At 40.5% G+C, this 19,562-nt stretch overlaps 1 protein-coding gene across 1 annotated transcript; it reads right to left on the bottom strand.

Moving 5' to 3' along the window:
* Positions 1-689: 689 nt before the first annotated feature.
* HIF1AN (hypoxia inducible factor 1 subunit alpha inhibitor) lies at positions 690-19,053 on the bottom strand. The gene is made up of 8 exons (XM_015822106.1): positions 18,880-19,053; positions 18,540-18,790; positions 15,339-15,487; positions 14,169-14,314; positions 10,869-10,975; positions 7,164-7,227; positions 4,109-4,219; positions 690-2,566 (listed from the first exon to the last, which is right to left on the bottom strand). The coding sequence occupies exons 1-8, from the start codon at positions 19,051-19,053 to the stop codon at positions 2,522-2,524; spliced, it is 1,047 nt and encodes a 348-aa protein (XP_015677592.1). The 3' UTR covers positions 690-2,521.
* Positions 19,054-19,562: the final 509 nt, after the last annotated feature.

The following is a 19,562-nucleotide window of genomic DNA, read 5'->3' on the forward strand; positions in this document are numbered from 1 at the left end:
CCTTTTAGAAGTATGTATTAAAATATCAAAATTCTCTTATTAAATGTTCTTAGGAAATCTGTTAATTGCATCTTACTTTTGTTTTGCAAAGGTAAGTGCAAGATTCGTCTTGTGAAAGAAAGATTGTTGGAAATTCTTCTATGAAGTGGAGCAGGACATGTGGTGGGGATCTGTCCCTTACCCTTCCCAAACGAAAATGAACAGACAGCTGGGGACACAAGGGGGGCGTGCAAGAAGCATCAAGCCAAATGTATCGGCAGGAGACAAGCTCTTATAGGTGTCCAGGTATCCATCTGCAAGATAATTTCATGATTGATTAATCTAATTATATACAGTACACTAAAGGTAAAGGGGGAAAGATGGAGGGCAATAGAAGACGGGGACGACAGAATGAGGTGGCTGGATGGAGTCACTGAAGCAGTAGGAGTAAGCTTAAATGGACTCCAGAAGATGGTAGAGGACAGGAAGGCCTGGAGGAACGTTGTCCATGGGGTCGCAATGGGTCGGACATGACTTCGCAACAACAAAAGTAAAGGGGAAAATGTCACCTGTAGCAATTATTATTTTTTAACCTATATATAAATCACAAGATCATGGGAACAACCGAATTTTCAAAATGAATTTCAAATTGTTGCCCTTCCCGTAAGATGAGAAATACGTATCATACAGAATAAAGGGGAACAGGTATTTGTGTCATTCAACAGTAGTTATATTTTAGGAACTACACTTAAGATATTATGTATTTCCCACATATTCCCACACATCACAAGACACAATTTTTTTCCCAATAGCATGGCATCAAAACACAAGATTAAAAAACAAAAGTGACAGTGTCTAAAACTGTCTTTCGTCAGTGCATTGTAAACTAAGCTTTTGCACTACTAAACTGCAATATATTCTTTTCCCAAACCAACTATTTAGACATTTTCAAATTTACACCTTTGGCAAAAAAAAGAAAAACATAGCAGAATGCTGCATTTCAACTCATCTTCTTCTTTCTAATGAGACACCTTGCCTTTTCTGTTTAAGCTCTATACCAGGGGTAGTCAACCTTGGCTCTTTTATGACTCGTGGACTTCAACTCCCAGAATTCCTGAGCCAGCCATAAAAGGTTGACTACCCCTGCTCTATACAACAGCAAAATTCCAGTTCCAGTCTGGGGTGCCATTTCACATCAAGGACTAAAGACAGGAATTGCTTTGTTTCAGCCAAAGGCAGAATGATTTTATTGATATTACTATTCATCAAGTCCAACATTGCCCTGGTCTTCATGACAGCCACAGGAACGCTGATCTTCCATTGCCTCCTTGTGGCTTGAAACTATATCAAAGGCTTCACTTGTAACAAAGCTGCAAGGCATTTTCAGGTTCCACCTTCCCCAAAACAGCCAAGAATCCTGGCTTCAGACACTTCTTCAGCTCTTTATAGAATTCACAGTAAACAGGAATGCAGAGAATCCCAGAAACTCTTGGTTGTTACGTACAGATGTTGTCCCAATATCTAACTATCATCTATCATGCTGGAAAAAAAATCAATGACCCAGGGTGCGTCTTCAAAACTCTCGTAGAAAAGTGACTTCAAGGCAAATGAAGAAGCTTTTCCTTAGTTATCTGGGAGTTAAACTCTAGCATCTGCATTCCTGTCTTAATGAAATACAAAGCCCATGCTCATATTTCTTTCCAGACATATGAAAGAGCAAAATGTGTGTGTGGGGGTGGGGGGAGAAGGGAAGCAATTTTGTTATAGCTTTGCTGCTCTCCTCTCTTCACCAACTGATCTGGCACTTAATTTGGCCTAGCGAAGGCAGAGTGCAACGAGGAATTAACCATGCATGGTTAAGTGAAAAATATGACACACAAGTTTTATTGACTAAGGGCACTCGCTATGGCTTGTCCCGTTCTATTAACATCCTGAGTGGAAAACAGTCCAATTTCTATACACAGGCATTTGTCCCAGATTTATAGAATTAGAAATCAATGTATTGTTTATGACAAAATGACACACTGGATTTAAAAGCTCTTAAGGTCCCCATCTCTTACATCCTTCATTTTTCTGTATCCCTCAAAAGGCTTTAGTTTAAGAAGTTGCAATATCAAAGAGAAGGTTGCCTTTAGGAAAAATAAGTTGGAAGTTATCCATGTTGATTCCTAACACTGAAATATAGAAGGAAAATCAAAACCGTTCCTCTAGGTAACTCTTATATAGGTGATTACAAAGGTGCTATCACAAATAAATATCATCAAGTACCAGGGTACCAACTGTTGTATCTAGGCAGACAGAGAACATAGAGTTACTGGTGACGGGTTCTTCCTTAGTAAGGATGAATTATTCTGTAAGGTTTGGTGTAGTCGCAGGAGGGACGAATGGAACTTTTCAGAGTTTTAGTCATTCCCCTGGATGAGCAGAGTGGATCAGAGCTGGACCAGGAATCCATCTGTTTTTAAGTGCTGTGTGCAATATTAGCGCTTAATATCTTCCCCCTTTAGGTGAAACAGCTCCAATATCCTGCAGAAGTCCAAGATTACTCATACCGTCCTTTGATCATCATATTCAACAGGGGACCCACCTGCTCAAAGGAAAAACAACAAAACACATTGCTTTACTAGCAACAGATTTATAAACAGGCTAAATTGCAAAACTATATATACTCCGCCAGAAAATAAACATGAATATATAATGTCAGCACAATTCCCAAACTATTTTAAGGGCTCAACTCATGAGAATCTTTGACGATTCTCTCCCAAGTAACACTGAGCTTTTTAAAAAGTATTCCTCAATGGTAACATTTGGTGAATACCTAGAACAGGGGTAGGCAACCTTGGCTCTTTTATGACTTGTGGACTTCAACTCCCAGAATTCCTGAGCCAGCATGGGGGAAACTTTGACCCCTTCATGACTCGTGGACTTCCAACTCCCAGAATTCCTGGGCCAGCATGGCTCAGCTTGGAAACCTCTCCCTTTCCCTCAGCATGGCTGGCTCAGGAATTCTGGGAGTTGAAGTCCACGAGTCATAAAAGAGCCAAGGTTGCCTACCCCTGACCTAGAACTATACACACCACAGAGACGCTTTTTGTAAAACTGATCAACATACACATTGTCCTCACTGGCTGTAATTGGGACCAGCAACCTCACTGCTAAGCAAGGCTATGGTAAACTAAAACGTCATATCCAGATGTTCCAGATGTAGTTAAGAATATATCACCGTAGTCATTGAACGTGACATCACTTGACCATGACTTTCAAATTCCTGGTGGCTTCCCCACTCACTTTGCTTGTTGGAAACCAGCTACGAAGGTGTCCGAATGGCAATCGCATGATGGCAGAATGCTGTAATCATTGTGAAGATATATGCTAGTTGCCACATGTCTAAAACTGTGATCGTGTGATCTCAGAGACGTTGTGACAGCTTCAAGTTCAAGGACCGGTCCTTTCTCCAGCACTATTGAAAAGAGTCGCTGACTAGCCAGTAAGCAAAACTACCTATATATTCCAAACAGTGCAGAAAGGTACGCTAATGTAAATATCGGAAGTCATAATTTATTCAATGTTTGAACAATCACTTTACAAGTGAGGAAACTTGTTCACATAAAAATTAAGGTGGGGTTTGATTTCATTTTAGCCACTCTCCTACTTAGCCTGAAAGTTGTAGCTACTCCAGCACACAAGCAATTTAGTTGGTGAATGAGGCACCTGCTTCAATTTACGCTTGCTTAAGCCAAGTTCGAACATTCGTTTTTGACACAGAAAATGCTGAACTTATATTGCTTACTCTAGTAAACACAAAATCCCTCTTAAAGGCTTGAGTAATACCGTGATCTTCAGGAGAATTGCTGTTAACGTTTTGAATGCTCTATCCTGGTGTCAACTTTGGCAATATGTATGGACTTCCAGAATTCTCCCAGCATACTGGTATTTGAAGTCTACCCATCTTAAAAGTTGCTAAGATTGAAAAATATTGCTCTATCCCAAACCACTCAATCGCCACCTATTTTAAGGTGTTAAATATGTAACATCTTCAATTTGTTATGCTATTAATTTTATGCAATCAGAAACTGAACAAGCTCAGCCTCAGATTGTTACTACAACCAGCCTGAGATTCACACATTACCTCTTGTGGATTTCCAAGGGCCTCCCCCAACATTTTCTCTATGTTCCTCATTACAGCCACTTTTTGATGAGCCTTTAGGGGATATTCAATCCTTTTAGGGGTTGGGGCACCCTGCATGGGGGAAAAATACCTTCCTTAAATAAGGGCTTTTCAAGTTGCAATATTTACAAAAATGAAATTGAAAACAGATTCCGACAGAGATATCGATTATCTGGACACTATTATTCATATCCGTGGTTCTGGGGTACCAGGAAGATCAAAAGGAAACTGAAGAGATCAACAGGTTTACAATGATTCACTGTGCTTAAAAAAATCACATTCACCTAACAGTAAATAAGCAAGTAGCTACTAAAAGTCAGGGATGAGAAAAGATGAGTTAGTAAATTCTTATCTACCAAATAGCACATATCATATGAAAAGGAGGTGTTTAGGCAAGTGACTGGTCAAAAATACTATTTCTAATGCTACCACTCATTTTTTTAAAAAACAAAAGCTTATTTCTCTAAAAGAAGTCATTTTAGTGAAGTAGTATCAGGCTAGAAACTAGAATCGAATAGAATAGAGCTGGAAGAGACCTTGGAGGTCTTCTAGTCCAGCCCCCCACTCAAGCAGGAGAACCTATGCCATTTCAGATAAGTGACTGTCTAGTCTCTTCTTAAAAACCTCCAGTGATGGAGCACCCATGATTTCTGAAGGCAAGCTGTTCCACTGGTTAATTGTCCTCACTGTCAGGAAATTTCTCCTTAATTCCAGGTTGCTTCTCTCTTTGGTCAGTTTCCAAACATTGTTTCTTGTCCTGCCCTCTGGTGCTTTCGAGAATAATTTGACCCCCCTCTTCTTTGTGGCATACTCTCAAATACTGGAACACTGCTATCACGTCACCCGTTTCTTCTTTTCTGTAGACTAGCTAAACCCAAGTCCTGCAGCCGTTCTTCATATGTTTTAGTCTCCAGGCCTTTGATCATCTTAATTGCTCTTCTCTGAACTTTTTCCAAGGTCTCAACATCGTTTTTGTAGTATGGTGACCAAAATTGGCTGCAGTATTCCAGGTGTGGTCTCACTAGGGTTTTATAAAATGGTACTAATACTTTGTGTGATCTTGATTCTATGCCCCCGTTTATACAACCCAGGATTGTATTAGCTTTTTTGGCAGCTGCTACACATTGCTGGCTCATAGTCAAGTGATCGTCCTCTAGGACTCCAAGATCCCTCTCACAGTTACTGTTTTTGAGTCAGGTCTCACCTAATCTGTATTTATATCTTTGATTTTTCCTGCCTAAATGTAAAACTTTGCTTTTCTCCACATTAAAAATCATTTTGTTGGACAGGGCCCATTGTTCCAGTTTGTCAAGTTCTTTTTGAATTCTAGCTTATCTTCTGGGGTGTTGGCTATTCCTGCCAGTTTAGTGTCATCTGCAAATTTGATGAGTTCTTCTATTCCCTCATCTAACCCTAAGTCATTGGTGAAGATATTGAAGAGTACTGGGCCTGAGACAGAGCTTTGTGGTACCCCACTCCTTATTTCTCTCCATGTGGATGTAGTACCATTGAGAACTATTGGTTGAGTATGGTTTGTCAGCCAGCTACAAATCCATCTGGGGGTGATGTTTTCTATTCCACCTTTTTCTAGCTTACCAAGCAGTAGATTGTGGTCTACTTTGTCGAATGCCTTACTGAAATCTAAGTATACTATGTCCATAGCATTTTGCTGGTCTACTAATTTAGTCACTTTATCAACGAATAAGATTGGTTTGACATGATCTGTTTTTAACAAATCCATGCTGGTTACCAGTTATAACTTTGTTTGCTTCTAGTTGTTCACAGATCTGTTTTTTTATTATCTTTTCCAGGATCTTCCCAAGTATTGATGTTAGACTGATCGGTCTGTAGTTTCCTGGGTGTTTTTTTTTCCCTTTCTTGAAGAAAGGAAAAGCCCTTTTGCAATCTTCAGGTACTTCCCAGGTGCTCCAGGATTTATGAAAGATATGGTGCAATGGTTCTGAGATAACATCTGCCAGCTCCTTCAAAACTCTGGGATGTAATCTGTCAGGTCTTGGTGATTTATATTCATCAAGGTCGGATAGGTGTTCTCTTACCATTTTCTTCCTTATTTTAATTTTTATTACTAGTTTGTCTTTTGCAGTATTTTTTGGGGGGTATGTTGTGCTATAATTTCTTTTTGTGTGAAGACTGATACAAAGAATAAATTAAGCAGCTCTGCTTTCCCTCTATAGCTTGTTACTTTCTTGCCATCTTCTCTCTTCAGTGGACTTACAGCTTCCTTGCCTTTTTTCTTGTTATTAATATGTTGAAAGAAACTTTTTTTATTATCCTTGATTTCTGTTGCAAGTCTTTGTTCATTCTGAGCCTTTGCTTTCCTGACTTCGTGTTTGCATATTCTGGCTGTCTTCTGATAATCAACCTTAGTTTTGTGTCCCTCTTTCCATTTTTTGCATTTGTCCTTTTTGTCTTTCAGTTTGTCTGAGAGATCTTTGTGCAGCCATGCTGGTTTCTTCTTGACTTTCTTGTTTTTCTTTTTCAGTGGTATTGTGCTGGACTGGGCTTTTATGATAGCATTTTTCAGAGTTTCCCATGCTTCTTGAATTGTTGAATTAGGAAACCGTGAGTTCTAGTCCTGCTTTAGGCACAAAGTCAACTGTGAGACTTTGGGCCAGTCACTCTCTCAGGCCTATAAAGAAAAGGACGAGGACAAACCAGTTTTGAAATCTTGCCAAGGAAACTGCAGGGACTATTGTAGAGTCACCAGGAATCAATGCTGAATCTCTCTAGAAAAGCTAGGATTAAGACTTCACTATTTCAACTTAAGTATTACAAGGTTCAACAAGGTTATCTCTAAGATAATACTTAAGAAACCAAGTTAAGAATTCAAGTCAATTTTAGCAGCTGACGCAATTCTGATCATTTAAATAAAGTATAGATTTTATGATGCAGTAATGTAATCAATATCATACTGCACTGTATAATTTTGCAATTAAAACACAAGTCTGTTTATAAAACTTTATACTGCTATTATATTAAATTCAAACATACTTACCTTGTACCAAAAGTTTACAGTAATGGTAATTCCTCCATTCAGCAATGACTCAATGTGATGCCACCTATATCAAGCCACAGAAGATAACTCTTTTAATATTCCTAATTTAAAACTGAGGATTTTAGCATTTCCAATATTAGTTTTACAAAAATACCGAACGTGTTGTATGATAATTAAATTGTGATTTAGTTATTTCTTTTCTTCATTTTGGGAAAAAAAACTATATAGTCTATTATACTTTTTTCAGTTCTAAGCTACCCAATGAACAAACAACCACTTGTATGCATATATTCATAAGAAAATACAGGTAGTCCTCCAACTTAGTGATCATTCAATGGCCGTTCAAAAATACAATGGCTTTGGAAAAAGTGACTTACAGCCTATCCTCAAAAATATGACCATTGCTCCACTCTACAATCACAGGATTGCAATTTGACTGCTCAGCAAGCAGCTTGCTTTTGCAGTGATGCCAGCATCTTGCAATCACATAATCGCGATTTGCATCCTTTCTAGCCAGCTTCCAAAAAGCAAAGTCAACTGGGGAAGTTGAGTTTGCTTAACAACTATGATGATTCACTTAACAACCATGGTAAAAATGGTCATGAAATCAGATCAAATCATGTGATTACTTGCTGGTTGCAAAGTGATTGAATCTCAATCACATGACCCTGGGGATGTTGCAACAATCATATGTGCAAATACCAGTTGTAAGATTACTTTTTCAGTGCCATTATAACAGGGGTCTTCAAACCTGGCCCTTTTATGCCTTGTGGACTTCAACTCCCAGAATTCCTCAGCCAGCATACCTGGCCAGGTTTGAAGACCCCTGCATTATAACTTCAAACGGTTGCTAAACCGGGCAGGTGTTAAACAAAGACCACCTGTGTCTGTAAGTATAACTTTGATAATGGCCTGGACAATTGCTTCATTTAGTAGCTTCCCCAAAACTGTCATGGTAAATGTTTATAAGAACATATACAATGAGGGGAAAAATTATTTGATCCCCTGCTGATTTTGTACATTTGCCCACTGACAAAGAAATGATTGGTTTATAATTTTAATGGTAGGTTTGGTAACAGTGAGAGACAGAATAACAACAAAAAATAAAAAAAAATGCATTTCAAAAAAGTTATAAATTGGTTTGCATTTTAATGAGTGAAATAAAACCTGACTTAGTACTTGTTGGCAAAACCCTTGTTGGCAATCACAGAGGTCAGATGTTTCTCGTAGTTGGCCACCAGGTTTGCACACATCTCAGGAGGGATTTTGTCCCACTCCTCTTTGCAGATCCTCTCCAAGTCATTAAGGTTTCGAGGCTGACGTTTGGCAGCTCGAACCTTCAGCTCCCTCCACAGATTTTCTATGGGATTAAGGTCTGGAGACTGGCTAGGCCACTCCAGGACCTTAATGTGCTTCTTCTTGAGCCAGTCCTTTGTTGCCTTGGCTGTGTGTTTTGGGTCATTGCCATGCTGAAAAACCCATCCATGACCCATTTTCAATGCCCTGGCTGAGGGAAGGAGGTTTTCACCCAAGACCCGACGATACGTGGCCCCATCCATCATCCCTTTGATGCAGTGAAGTTGTCCTGTCCCCTTAGGAGAAAAACACCCCCAAAGCAAAATGTTTCCACCTCCATGTTTGATTGTGGGGATGGTGTTCTTGGGGTCACAGGCAGCATTCCTCCTCCTCCTAACATGGCGAGTTGAGTTGATGCCAAAGAGCTCGATTTTGGTCTCATCTGATCACAACACTTTCACCCAGTTCTCCCCTGAATCATTCAGATGTTCACTGGCAAACTTCAGACGGGCCTGGACATGTGCTTTCTTGAGTAGTGGGACCTTGCGGGTGCTGCAGGATTTCAGTCGTTCACGGTGTCGTGTGTTACCAATTGTTTTCTTGGTGACTATGGTCCCAGCTGCCTTGAGATCATTGATAAGATCCTCCCGTGTAGTTCTGGACTGATTCTTCACTGTTCTCACGATCACTGAAACTCCACAAGGTAAGATCTTGCATGGAGCCCCAGACCGAGGGAGATTGACAGTTATTTTGTGTTTCTTCCATTTGCGAGTAATCGCACTGTTGCTTACCAAGCTGCTTGGCGATAGTCTTATAGCCCATTTCAGCCTTGTGTAGGTCTACAATCTTGTCCCTGACATCCTTGGGCAGCTCTTTGGTCTTGGCCATGGTGCAGAGTTTGGAATCTGATTCATTGCTTCTGTGAACATGTGTCTTTTATACAGGTAACAAGCTGAGATTAGGAGCACTCCCCTTAAGAGAGTGCTCCTAATCTCAGCTCATTACCTGTATAAAAGACACCTGGGAGCCAGAAATCTTGCTGATTGATAGGGGATCAAATACTTATTTCATTCATTAAAATGCAAATCAATTTATAACTTTTTTGAAACGCGTTTTTCTGGATTTATTTTTTCTTTTTTGGTTATTCTGTCTCTCACTTTTAAAATAAGCCTACCATTAGGCCCAATGCAGAGGACAAGAAGCTTATTACTGCCGCAAGTGGCTTCACAAGCAGCAAAGAGAGACCTATCGGATGAAAGGGAAGCGTTGTTGTGGAAACCTGTTTGGCAGGGAAAAAAAGCCTAGAATAAGACTGAAAAGAGAAATCTAAAATTATATATATTGGATATAAGGCATTTTAGAACTATGGATTGATTTAAGGATTAAGTTCTTGAGTAGAAATAAGAAAAATGGGTGATTATTAGAATATATATATTAAATAAAGTAAGAATGTATATTTTGGATTAATAGGTTTATTTGCATGAAAATTATTATATAACGGAATGAAGAAAAATGAAAAGATGTTCAGGATTTGAACTAATAATTAACTGAATGTGATTCTAATAAGATGATGTGTTTTGTTTGATAATATGGATATTATTAGGTTTGATAATTAATTGGATGAAATCAGAACCTTGTTTAAGGGACTCAAATGATTTAAGGTTGATATTTTGTTTAGCTAGAAATTGATTGATTGATTCATTGATGGATTAGATATGTATAGGATTAATATTTTATCTTAACTAGGAGATATTAGTGCAAGAAGGAATAAATAAGATTTATGATGAAATCAAAGAATTAGGATATATTTGGAAGGGATACCTTAACTGATAATGTGTGTTTTTACAGTTAAATTTGATTATGGTCTTGTAATTGCATAAAGCTCTAAAACAGGTTTAGGATTAATAGAAATTTAAGTTAGAAATAGACTATTTTAAACATATAAGCTATTTGAGGGAAATAGAGAGGGAATATTTGATGTACTGATTGAGTTACTTAATGTATATATGCTTTGTTTTTGAATTTTTGATTGCCCCAGCACCATGGTGTGTCTCGAGCACTTTGTATTAAGAACTAAAAAACCAATAAAATTTGTTTAAAAAAAAAAAAAGCCTACCATTAAAATTATAGACTGATCATTTCTTTGTCAGTGGGCAAATTTACAAAACCAACAGCAGATCAAACAATTTTTCTCTCCCAAATGTAAATCTTACAGCAGAAAAAGGGATCAACATTTTCTGCATATGAACAAGTATCAAGGATTATTGTTATTCCTGCAGGGGGCACTTTACAAACAGAGCAGTCAGAGCAAAAGACACGAGGTTCAGAGCCTCTGACAGAACCCCCTTTGTTCCTTAAATTGATTCTGCTGCAGCTCATTCTGTCCCATTCTCATCCTAAATGTATTACCAATACATGGGAATATATAGCACATCGCCTGGGCCAACTACGGTTTCATAGCCAACTATGTTCTGGAAATTAGGAAACTTCTCATAGTCGGGATTGTCGAAGTCAACCTAGCAGGAGAGAAGAAGGCATCACTGAAGTCACTGAAGTCACAACACAATGATTCTCCCTGTGCTTCCCATCCCAGATACTTCAAAGAAAATGAACTTCTTTGCTGACTTTAACAGGCAGGTGGGAAACTAGAGATAAAAATCACCACTTTCAAGAAACTGCGCTCTACTTCCCACCAGTTACTCTTTTTGTTGATTGTGAATGACTATACTCAGCATTTTTGTTTACTAGTTAAAGATGTAATCAGCCAATGCTGTCAAGCAAAGAAAAGCACGGAACACATATAAGAAAATACCAGGTATTTATAGAGCATTGATTGGCAGGATTCTGCTATATCGATAAAAATCAAGATCTAATCTGGCCTTATGTAAGTGATCTAATAACCGAGTAAAGCATTCTTGAGATGTCTGAAATAAATGCAAACATTAAGCTCATGACAGTAGCCTGGAAGGACTATAAATCAGCACTCCTGATGGCTAGTGTAACTTTCTAATAAAGTGTAAATTTGTGGGAGTTTTTTAAGCTCCGCTGATTGGGGAACCAATTTAGAAAAGACCAACAGAGGGATATAATGATGCAGAGCTAACTGGAGATTAACAATGATCTCACCAGCAGATTGTTGAAATGGAAGAGATGATCTACTTAGTTGCCCTCAAATATCCTCTCCTTTATTGCAGGGAACCCTGATTACTGAGGAACCAGGGTGCTGAAACAAGCATGAGAATATCAAAGCACAGCATCCACATCCATTGCATAGACTTTCTGAATGACTGGTGGAATTCTTAGATGCAACCTGGTGCATCAATCTCACTTGGCATTTCAAAGAGAAGGCAGTCAACATGCTCATTATTACAGTTCCAATAAAAGAGATGGAAACACTGGTGCATGCTTGGCATCTCCCCTAATTTTATTAATTCATCTTTATATTCAATTTCAAATGACCAAGGCTACGGACAAATTGTATGGAGGCTGCAGCTACTTTTCTCAATGCTTTATTCTTGCCTTACTTTTGACTTCCATGAATACCAGTAGGTGACTTACTGGGTGAATCTAAAGATGGCTGACTCTTCTACAAAAGGAATTAGTATCATTAATATCCTGTTAGAGACAAAGTTCTTGAAGAGGGTGGAGACAATGTATTTCCAAATATTTTTGGATGAAGCAAACTGTTGGGAACTAGACCAAATCCCATCAGCCAAAAGCAATATAGCTAACAGTTAAGGATGAAGAAATGTATAATTCAACACATGGTGTAGACAGATTTCTTACTCCTGATCTAGATCCACTCTGGCTTTAACTTGTATTCCAGAAGGGGGCTGGGACTCTAGGGCCTAAACCAGGGGTATCAAACTGCCGGCCCACAGGCCGGATGCATCATGCCAAAACCGCGCCCACCCCATTGCCGGCAATGGAAAAAAAACTCGCGATACGTCATGACATGTCACTTGACTTTGTGAGTTTGACACTCCTGGCCTAAACTGTCCCTTTCAAGCAAGGTGCATAAACCAGAGGTTGTTGTCCTCATTTAGCAAGTGACCAGTAATCCTCTTCTAGAATTAATTCATTTACTTCTGGGCATTACATTAAAACTATACAGTAAGACTAGGCCCCATGGGAAGCAATAGTAGTTGTATTATTATTATTATTATTATTATTATTATTATTATTATTATTATTATTGATTTTGATCATCGCACAGTCAGCCAGATGTTCAGACTGGATTTGGCATTTTTGTCTACCTATCGAGTCCTTACCAAGGACCTGGGATAGGCAGATGTGGATGTTTGATGGTATTACAGATATCATTGCAGGATGGAAGCAGTTCCTAGTAAGGCTGCCTTTTGCAATTGACTAATGGCGAATTTGTCAATGCCAATGGTGTTCAAGTGGTCCTCCAGTTGTTTTGGGATTGCACCCAAGGCGCCTATTACTATTGGTACTACTATTGGTAGTACTATTGTACTATATTGTACTACATTGTACTACATTGTACTATATTGTACTATACTACTACTACTATTACTATTACTATTACTATTATTATTATTATTATTATTATTATTATTATTATTATTATTATTATTATTATATTATATTATTATTAAGTGCTGGAAAAGAAATTGGCACTGTCAGTTCCTGGTCCTCCAACAAGCAACTTTACAAAGAAATCTCTGTTAGAAGATCCAATATGGAACCCCTACAGACAGAATGAGGGGAGTTTATCCAGCCTCATTCTTTCTAGTACCCTCCCTGTGAGTCTGTAGGAGTCTACAGACAATTGCAACAGAAATGAAAATTGACTAATGGCAAATTTGTCAATGCCAATGGTGTTCAAGTGGTCCTCCAGTTGTTTTGGGATTGCACCCAAGGCACCTATTACTATTGGTAGTACTATTGTACTATATTGTACTATACTACTACTACTACTACTACTACTACTACTACTACTACTACTACTATTATTATTATTATTATTATTATTAAGTGCTGGAAAAGAAATTGGCACTGTCAGTTCCTGGTCCTCCAACAAGCAACTTTACAAAGAAATTAGATCTGTTAGAAGATCCAATATGGAACCCCAACAGACAGAATGAGGGGAGTTTATCCAGCCTCACTCTTTCTAGTACCCTCCCTGTGAGTCTGTAGGAGTCTACAGACAATTGCAACAGAAATGAGAAAACCTAAAGAGAACTCTTTTTGAAGTTCTCTACAAAGCTGTCTCATGATAATAATTAAATAAGTATTAATCTCTAGTAAACAGTTTAGAAGATTACCCTTTTATTTTATCACCAAACAGCCAGCCCTGCAGTTGTATGAGGCTAACACTTCCCAGCCTACCTAGATAAAGGTTCAGATGACTGCTTTAGCTGTCTGGATAAGGATATTCTTACGATACATTAATTTTCCATGACTGAGTTAAGTGCATCATATGATCATTTGATATATATCTAAGAACTTCTCAGGCAGATGGTTAGAGCAGGGGTCTCCACGTTTGGCAACTTTACGATTTGTGGACTTCAACTCCCAGAATTCTGGGAGTTGGAAGTCCACAAGTCGTAAAGTTGCCAAGGTTGGAGACCCCTGGGTTAGAGAAAATACAAAGGTACGTAGGAATTTTGTAATAAACCAGCATTAAAAATTATGCTTTGTGTCTTAGGCAAAAAATACGATTTGACCAAGATGTCATCTCACCTGGCTTTGTCGGTCACATGGATGGTGCACGGGATAAGGATAAAGGCATTCAAACTGATCAGGTGAAAACAGAATACATCGTTTGTATCCTTTAATCTGAGCAAAGAAATTCTGCTGTTCATCATAGTGAGCTGGTGTCACATTTCCTGCATAAAGCAAGACCGAGACAAATTTCTGGAATTATTTTACAAAATGTGAACTTTAATTTCCAGCAGGTCTTGTTCTACAAGTTATTGGGAATGGGTGCACAAACTTCATCCCACGACTGTAGATGTCACCAAAATGGTGCCACGTCCAGGATAGTGCCAAGGGGAGGGGGGATATGCCTGCGGGGTTATTGCTTTCGCTTCATCTATTCACTACAATGTAACCTTTTGCTTCATTTTATTGCCTCTGTGTCTGCTGCCCCCTACAATGTAACAATTTGCTTCCTGCGCTATGTCTCTCTCTGAACTTTATCTTCCCAAACTGTTAGCTAGAACAAGGAAGGAAATAAGGAATGTAACCCAGTGCCTGGTTTATTTCTATGCTCTCAGAGTAATAGATTAAGGTATCCCCAAACTAGGCCCCACCCCATAGTCTGCCCATCCAGTATGGGACAGCCAATCCCCAGGTGTTAAGTCCATCGTGGGAAAAGGGGAGATAACATCGCTGCGTGAATTGGAGACGGGCCGATGTTATCTCCCCTTTTCCCACGATGGACTTAACACCTGGGGATTGGCTATCACTCTGCGCAGGAAATCTCAGATCCTGTCTATTATGCCTGCTATCAACTACTCTTAATAAAAGTTCCTGTTGGAAGAAATTGTTTCCAAGAGTTCGGCTTTCTTAAGATGTGGGGTTGAAGTGGGCCCTTGCAGACTAACTGTATGTATATCCAAGCAGCCTGGGGTCATATCTGATTATCACCACATAATTTTCAGTAAATTTGGTTCTTGTTGTTTGTCAGCTCCCAGCTTAACTGCCGCAATCAAGTCTCTGGACTCTCCCTCTTAGTCTAACTGGAACACGTTGAGAACATTGTATTAGGTAAGATTATAACTGAGAAGAAAACAATCCATCCAAATTCAGTTACCTAACACTGACATAGTGACCATAGGAATTCCTCAACAGGTAGCACTAAAGGACTACTAAAACCAAATTACTTGTCCAAAGAGGCTGGTTGGTTACCTTCCATGCCAATCAGTAGTAAGTTGGATGTCAGCGGACCCCAGCCTCGCTTCACCTGCTGTCTGCTAATCCAATTCCAATTAAAGCCCAGGAAATCTACCACAATTTTCCTTCCAACCGTGTCATTTAAGGTCTGCTGGAGATATAACCTGTATATACCAGAAAATAATGAAAAAAGAAATGCAAATGTGTGTGGCAAAGCTACATCCAACTAGCTCTTTCATTATCGGTCAATCAACTGCATAGTTCTTACAGAAATGATAACAAAACCTAGCTTACAGAGCTGAAAAAAGAATTGTCACGAGTGTAATATTACCAAAAAATGACTAGTGGTCCTTGAAAAAAGAATAAAATCTTATGTTTCTGGGGTCCTGTATAAAGTTTATTGGTAAGACGTCCAGAGAATTCAACATAGTAATTCTTGTGGACTTCTCAGTATCACTTTCAGTATCACTAATCTATAGTATGGGCCAGGGGTAGGCAACCTTGGCTCTTTTATGACTCGTGGACTTCAACTCCCAGAGTTCCTGAGCCAGCCATGCTGAGGGGAAAAGGAGAGGTTTCCAAGCTGAGCCATGCTGGCTCAGGAATTCTGGGAGTTGAAGTCCACAAGTCATAAAAGAGCCAAGGTTGCCTACCTCTGGCCTAGGCCTAGGCCGCTTTATGACTCGTGGACTTCAACTCCCAGAATTCCTGAGCCGGCATGGCTCAGCTTGGAAACCTCTCCCTTTCCCCTCAGCATGGCTGGCTCAGGAATTCTGGGAGTTGAAGTCCACGAGTCATAAAAGAGGCAAGTTTTCTATCATCTAGGCCAGGGGTAGGCAACCTTGGCTCTTTTATGACTCGTGGACTTCAACTCCCAGAATTCCTGAGCCAGCCACGCTGAGGGGAAAGGGAGAGGTTTCCAAGCTGAGCCATTCTGGCTCAGGAATTCTGGGAGTTGAAGTCCACGAGTCATAAAAGAGCCAAGGTTGCCTACCCCTGGTATGGGCAATGCAGTGTCAGGAGATAATAGCATTTTTTACTTGGGAAGCCCATCTCACAACTGAAAAAAAAATGCTGATTTTTTTTTAAAAAAAACTAAATAATGTTTACCTTCAGCGACAGAAAAGCAACAGAGTTCTGGACCTACACAGCAGTGTCACTGCCTCCTCCTCCTCTGCCACCACATGAGTGCAGAATATTCCTCAGAAAGGAAAGAGAGAGGACAGGAAGGAACAGCATACAGCCAGAGGTCTGCTGCCTTCCAATCTGTCAAAACTGAAACATAAGAAAGGAAACAAGTTTGGTCTAACTGCTGGGTAATTTTGCCAGATTTGGAATGGCAGTGCAGAAACACCTGACAGATGAAAAAGCAATAGAAAATGCACCTGTACCTAGAGCAGGGGTCTTCAAACTTGGCCCCTTTTATGACTTGTGGACTTCAACTCCCAGAATTCCTCAGCCAGGCACGCCTGGCTGAGGAATTCTGGGAGTTGAAGTCCACAAGTCATAAAAGGGGCCAAGTTTGAAGACCCCTGACCTAGAGCAACAAGGATCAATACATGGTGAAAAGCAACTACCAAAATAGTAAACAACACTGGGAAAACAGAGTTTGATTAGGAGGATGCATTTCACTGTGCTCATGCAACACGATCAGGTTAAAGATGCAGCAGGTGCATTAAATCTGATTGGTGTTTATTCGTGTTAGAATTGGGAAGAAAAGGTTTTTGGGTGTGCACATGGATGACTTAGCACGTTGCGTGAACCTATACTATATGGCCTACACTACATCACTGTTGTGTAAACACACCATTGTCCTTTTTCTGAAAAACATTCACGGCAGCGTAAAACAATATTGGGCCACGTTACAGTTACTAATAACTGTTATTAAATATAATGCAATACAATTCTATTATAAAATAATAGTGGGAGTATGCCTGTAGACATAACACCCACAGAGTAAACAAACTACTCCAATTCCACCCAGTGCAGATGAATTAGCTTTCCTTTGGGAGAGACAGATTACAATGCAAAAAGTGGCAAACAGCCATGCGTCACAAAGCAGGGAAATGAAAGAAAAATATGATGCGTACTCTGATGCTATGAATTATACAAACTATTTCTCTGTTAAACGAGCTTTCTTCAATGAAATAAGGTATAAACAGCACAAAATGTTCCTTCTCACTGTATATAAACAACTGCCTCTTAATGAAGAGAAGGACGAGGGGGGACATGATAGCAGTGTTCCAATATCTCAGGGGCTGCCACAAAGAAGAGGGAGTCAAGCTATTCTCCAAGGCGCCTGAAGGCAGGACGAGAAGCAACGGATGGAAACTAATCAAGGAGAGAAGCAACTTAGAACTAAGGAGAAACTTCCTGACAGTTAGAACAATTAACCAGTGGAACAACCTGCCTCCAGAAGCAGTGAATGCTCCAACACTGGAAGTTTTTAAGAAGAGACTGGACAGCCACTTGTTTGAAATGGTGTAGGGTTCCTGCCTGAGCAGGGGGTTGGACTCGATGACCTCCAAGGTCCCTTCCAACTTTATTATTATTATTATTATTATTATTATTATTATTATTATTATTATTATTATTATTATTATAAAACAAATTTTCTTTACAAACTGCCCAGATTCAAGGTTCATTTTGCGAAGGACTTCCTCAAAAATTAAATTTAACACTTCCAATTGTTCCCTTCTCCAATATTTCAGCCGTGCCTGAAAAATACCACCACGTTCACTCCTTTATCTCGTTGGATTTATGTAATGGCCTGTTATTTCCAATTCCAAGCTACGGCCTTTTTCTTTTATTAGAGGATTTGGGAACGTCTGCTTGCTTTACTCCCCAATGAATCAAGTACAATGCCCAGGTTGCTTCTTTCATTTTCCAAAAGGTTTAAAACTCATAACGCTGGGCGTTAAGGTCCTTCTGCATTGGAACAGGCTCCTCTCTTCCCTCGGAGAACTGGTTAAGACAGGGGTAGGCAACCTTGGCTCTTTTAGGACTCGTGGACTTCAACTCCCAGAATTCCTGAGCCAGCCATGCTGGCTCAGGAATTCTGGGAGTTGAAGTCCACCAGTCGTAAAAGAGCCAAGGCTGCCTATATGCAAAGAAGCCATTGCACTCTGCCATGCAGATGAAGCCAGAAGCAAATCCCACCCTAGCCCCTTATTCCACCCCCCCGATTATTCAGATAATTATTCAGGTGTTTATTACCTTTTTCCACTTCCCCGCTGCTCTCTTTCATGGAGCTGTGTCACAAAATCCCCGAACTTCATCTCCTCCCTGCTGGACTTCGGTTTGAAGTTTTTCACGTTTGCCATCTTCTTCTCGTCGTAGTATAGAAACTTGTGGGTGCTGGCTCGGTACACCGAGAAGTCCCCGTTCCCAATATTCTCCTGCAGGTAATCCAGGTCCCACTTCAGGGCGGGATACACCAGGTCGGTGTCGGTGAGCACCACCGGCTCCTGGAAGCAAAGACAGAGCGGAGGTCAGGCAAAGGAAGAGCCTGCCGAAACACACACACACACACAACACACAACACACACACACACACCTCGTTCTCCAGCAGCTCCTCGGCGCGCGGGTCTCCGTGGCGCAGCCGGGCGATCGGCCGCGTGGCGAAGCCGTAGTGCCGGAACTGCGCCTCGCTCCACCCGCGCAGCTCCGCCGTCGGCGGAGAGTAGGAAGCCTCCGCAGCTACGGAGCGAGATGCCGATGTCTCCTCCATCGTTACCGGATATAGCGCCGCCTCCGACGCTGCCGCGCCCAGAAGCCGACGAGGCACGCATCCGGGGTAGGCTTGGCGGGCCGGAACTTCTGGCGCGGAGTTGCCCGCTCTAGGAAATAGGACCCCCGAGGATGTTCAGCGCCCCCTCGTGATGGTCTTCCTGGCCTGCGAGCTTCGAGTCGCCTGGCCGTTCCAGTTCTGGCATGGCGCCCTGGTAGGCCACCTTGGCTCTTTTATGACTCGTGGACTTCAACTCCCAGAATTCCGGAGCCAGCTTGGCTCAGCTTGGAAACCTCTCCCTTTCCCCTCAGCATGGCTGGCTCAGGAATTCTGGGAGTTGAAGTCCACGAGTCATAAAAGAGCCAAGGTTGCCTAACCCCTGGGCAAGGGCGACTGCTGGAAAAGGACCTTCCTAGGATTGCCAGGTGTCCACTATTTGAGTGGACAGTCCACTTTTTTCACATTATGTTCACTATTTTTTTTCACAAAATAGTGGACATTTTTTTTAT

The sequence above is a fragment of the Protobothrops mucrosquamatus genome, unplaced genomic scaffold (genome assembly GCF_001527695.2).
Source record: "Protobothrops mucrosquamatus isolate PMUCROS unplaced genomic scaffold, P.Mucros_1.0 scaffold1465, whole genome shotgun sequence".
In the NCBI taxonomy this organism is placed as follows: Eukaryota; Metazoa; Chordata; class Lepidosauria; order Squamata; family Viperidae; genus Protobothrops; species Protobothrops mucrosquamatus.

What these genes read in the sequence shown, in the direction of transcription:
- HIF1AN (XM_015822106.1), bottom strand. Translation starts at nt 19,053, where the DNA reads ATGGAGGAGACATCGGCATCTCGCTCCGTAGCTGCGGAGGCTTCCTAC. An exon ending in CATGTGACCGACAAAGCCAG is followed by an intron (nt 10,976 to 14,168) that starts GTGAGATGACAT and finishes CTCTCCTGCTAG; the next exon opens with GTTGACTTCGACAATCCCGA. An exon ending in CCCTTGGAAATCCACAAGAG is followed by an intron (nt 2,567 to 4,108) that starts GTAATGTGTGAA and finishes TCCTTTGAGCAG; the next exon opens with GTGGGTCCCCTGTTGAATAT.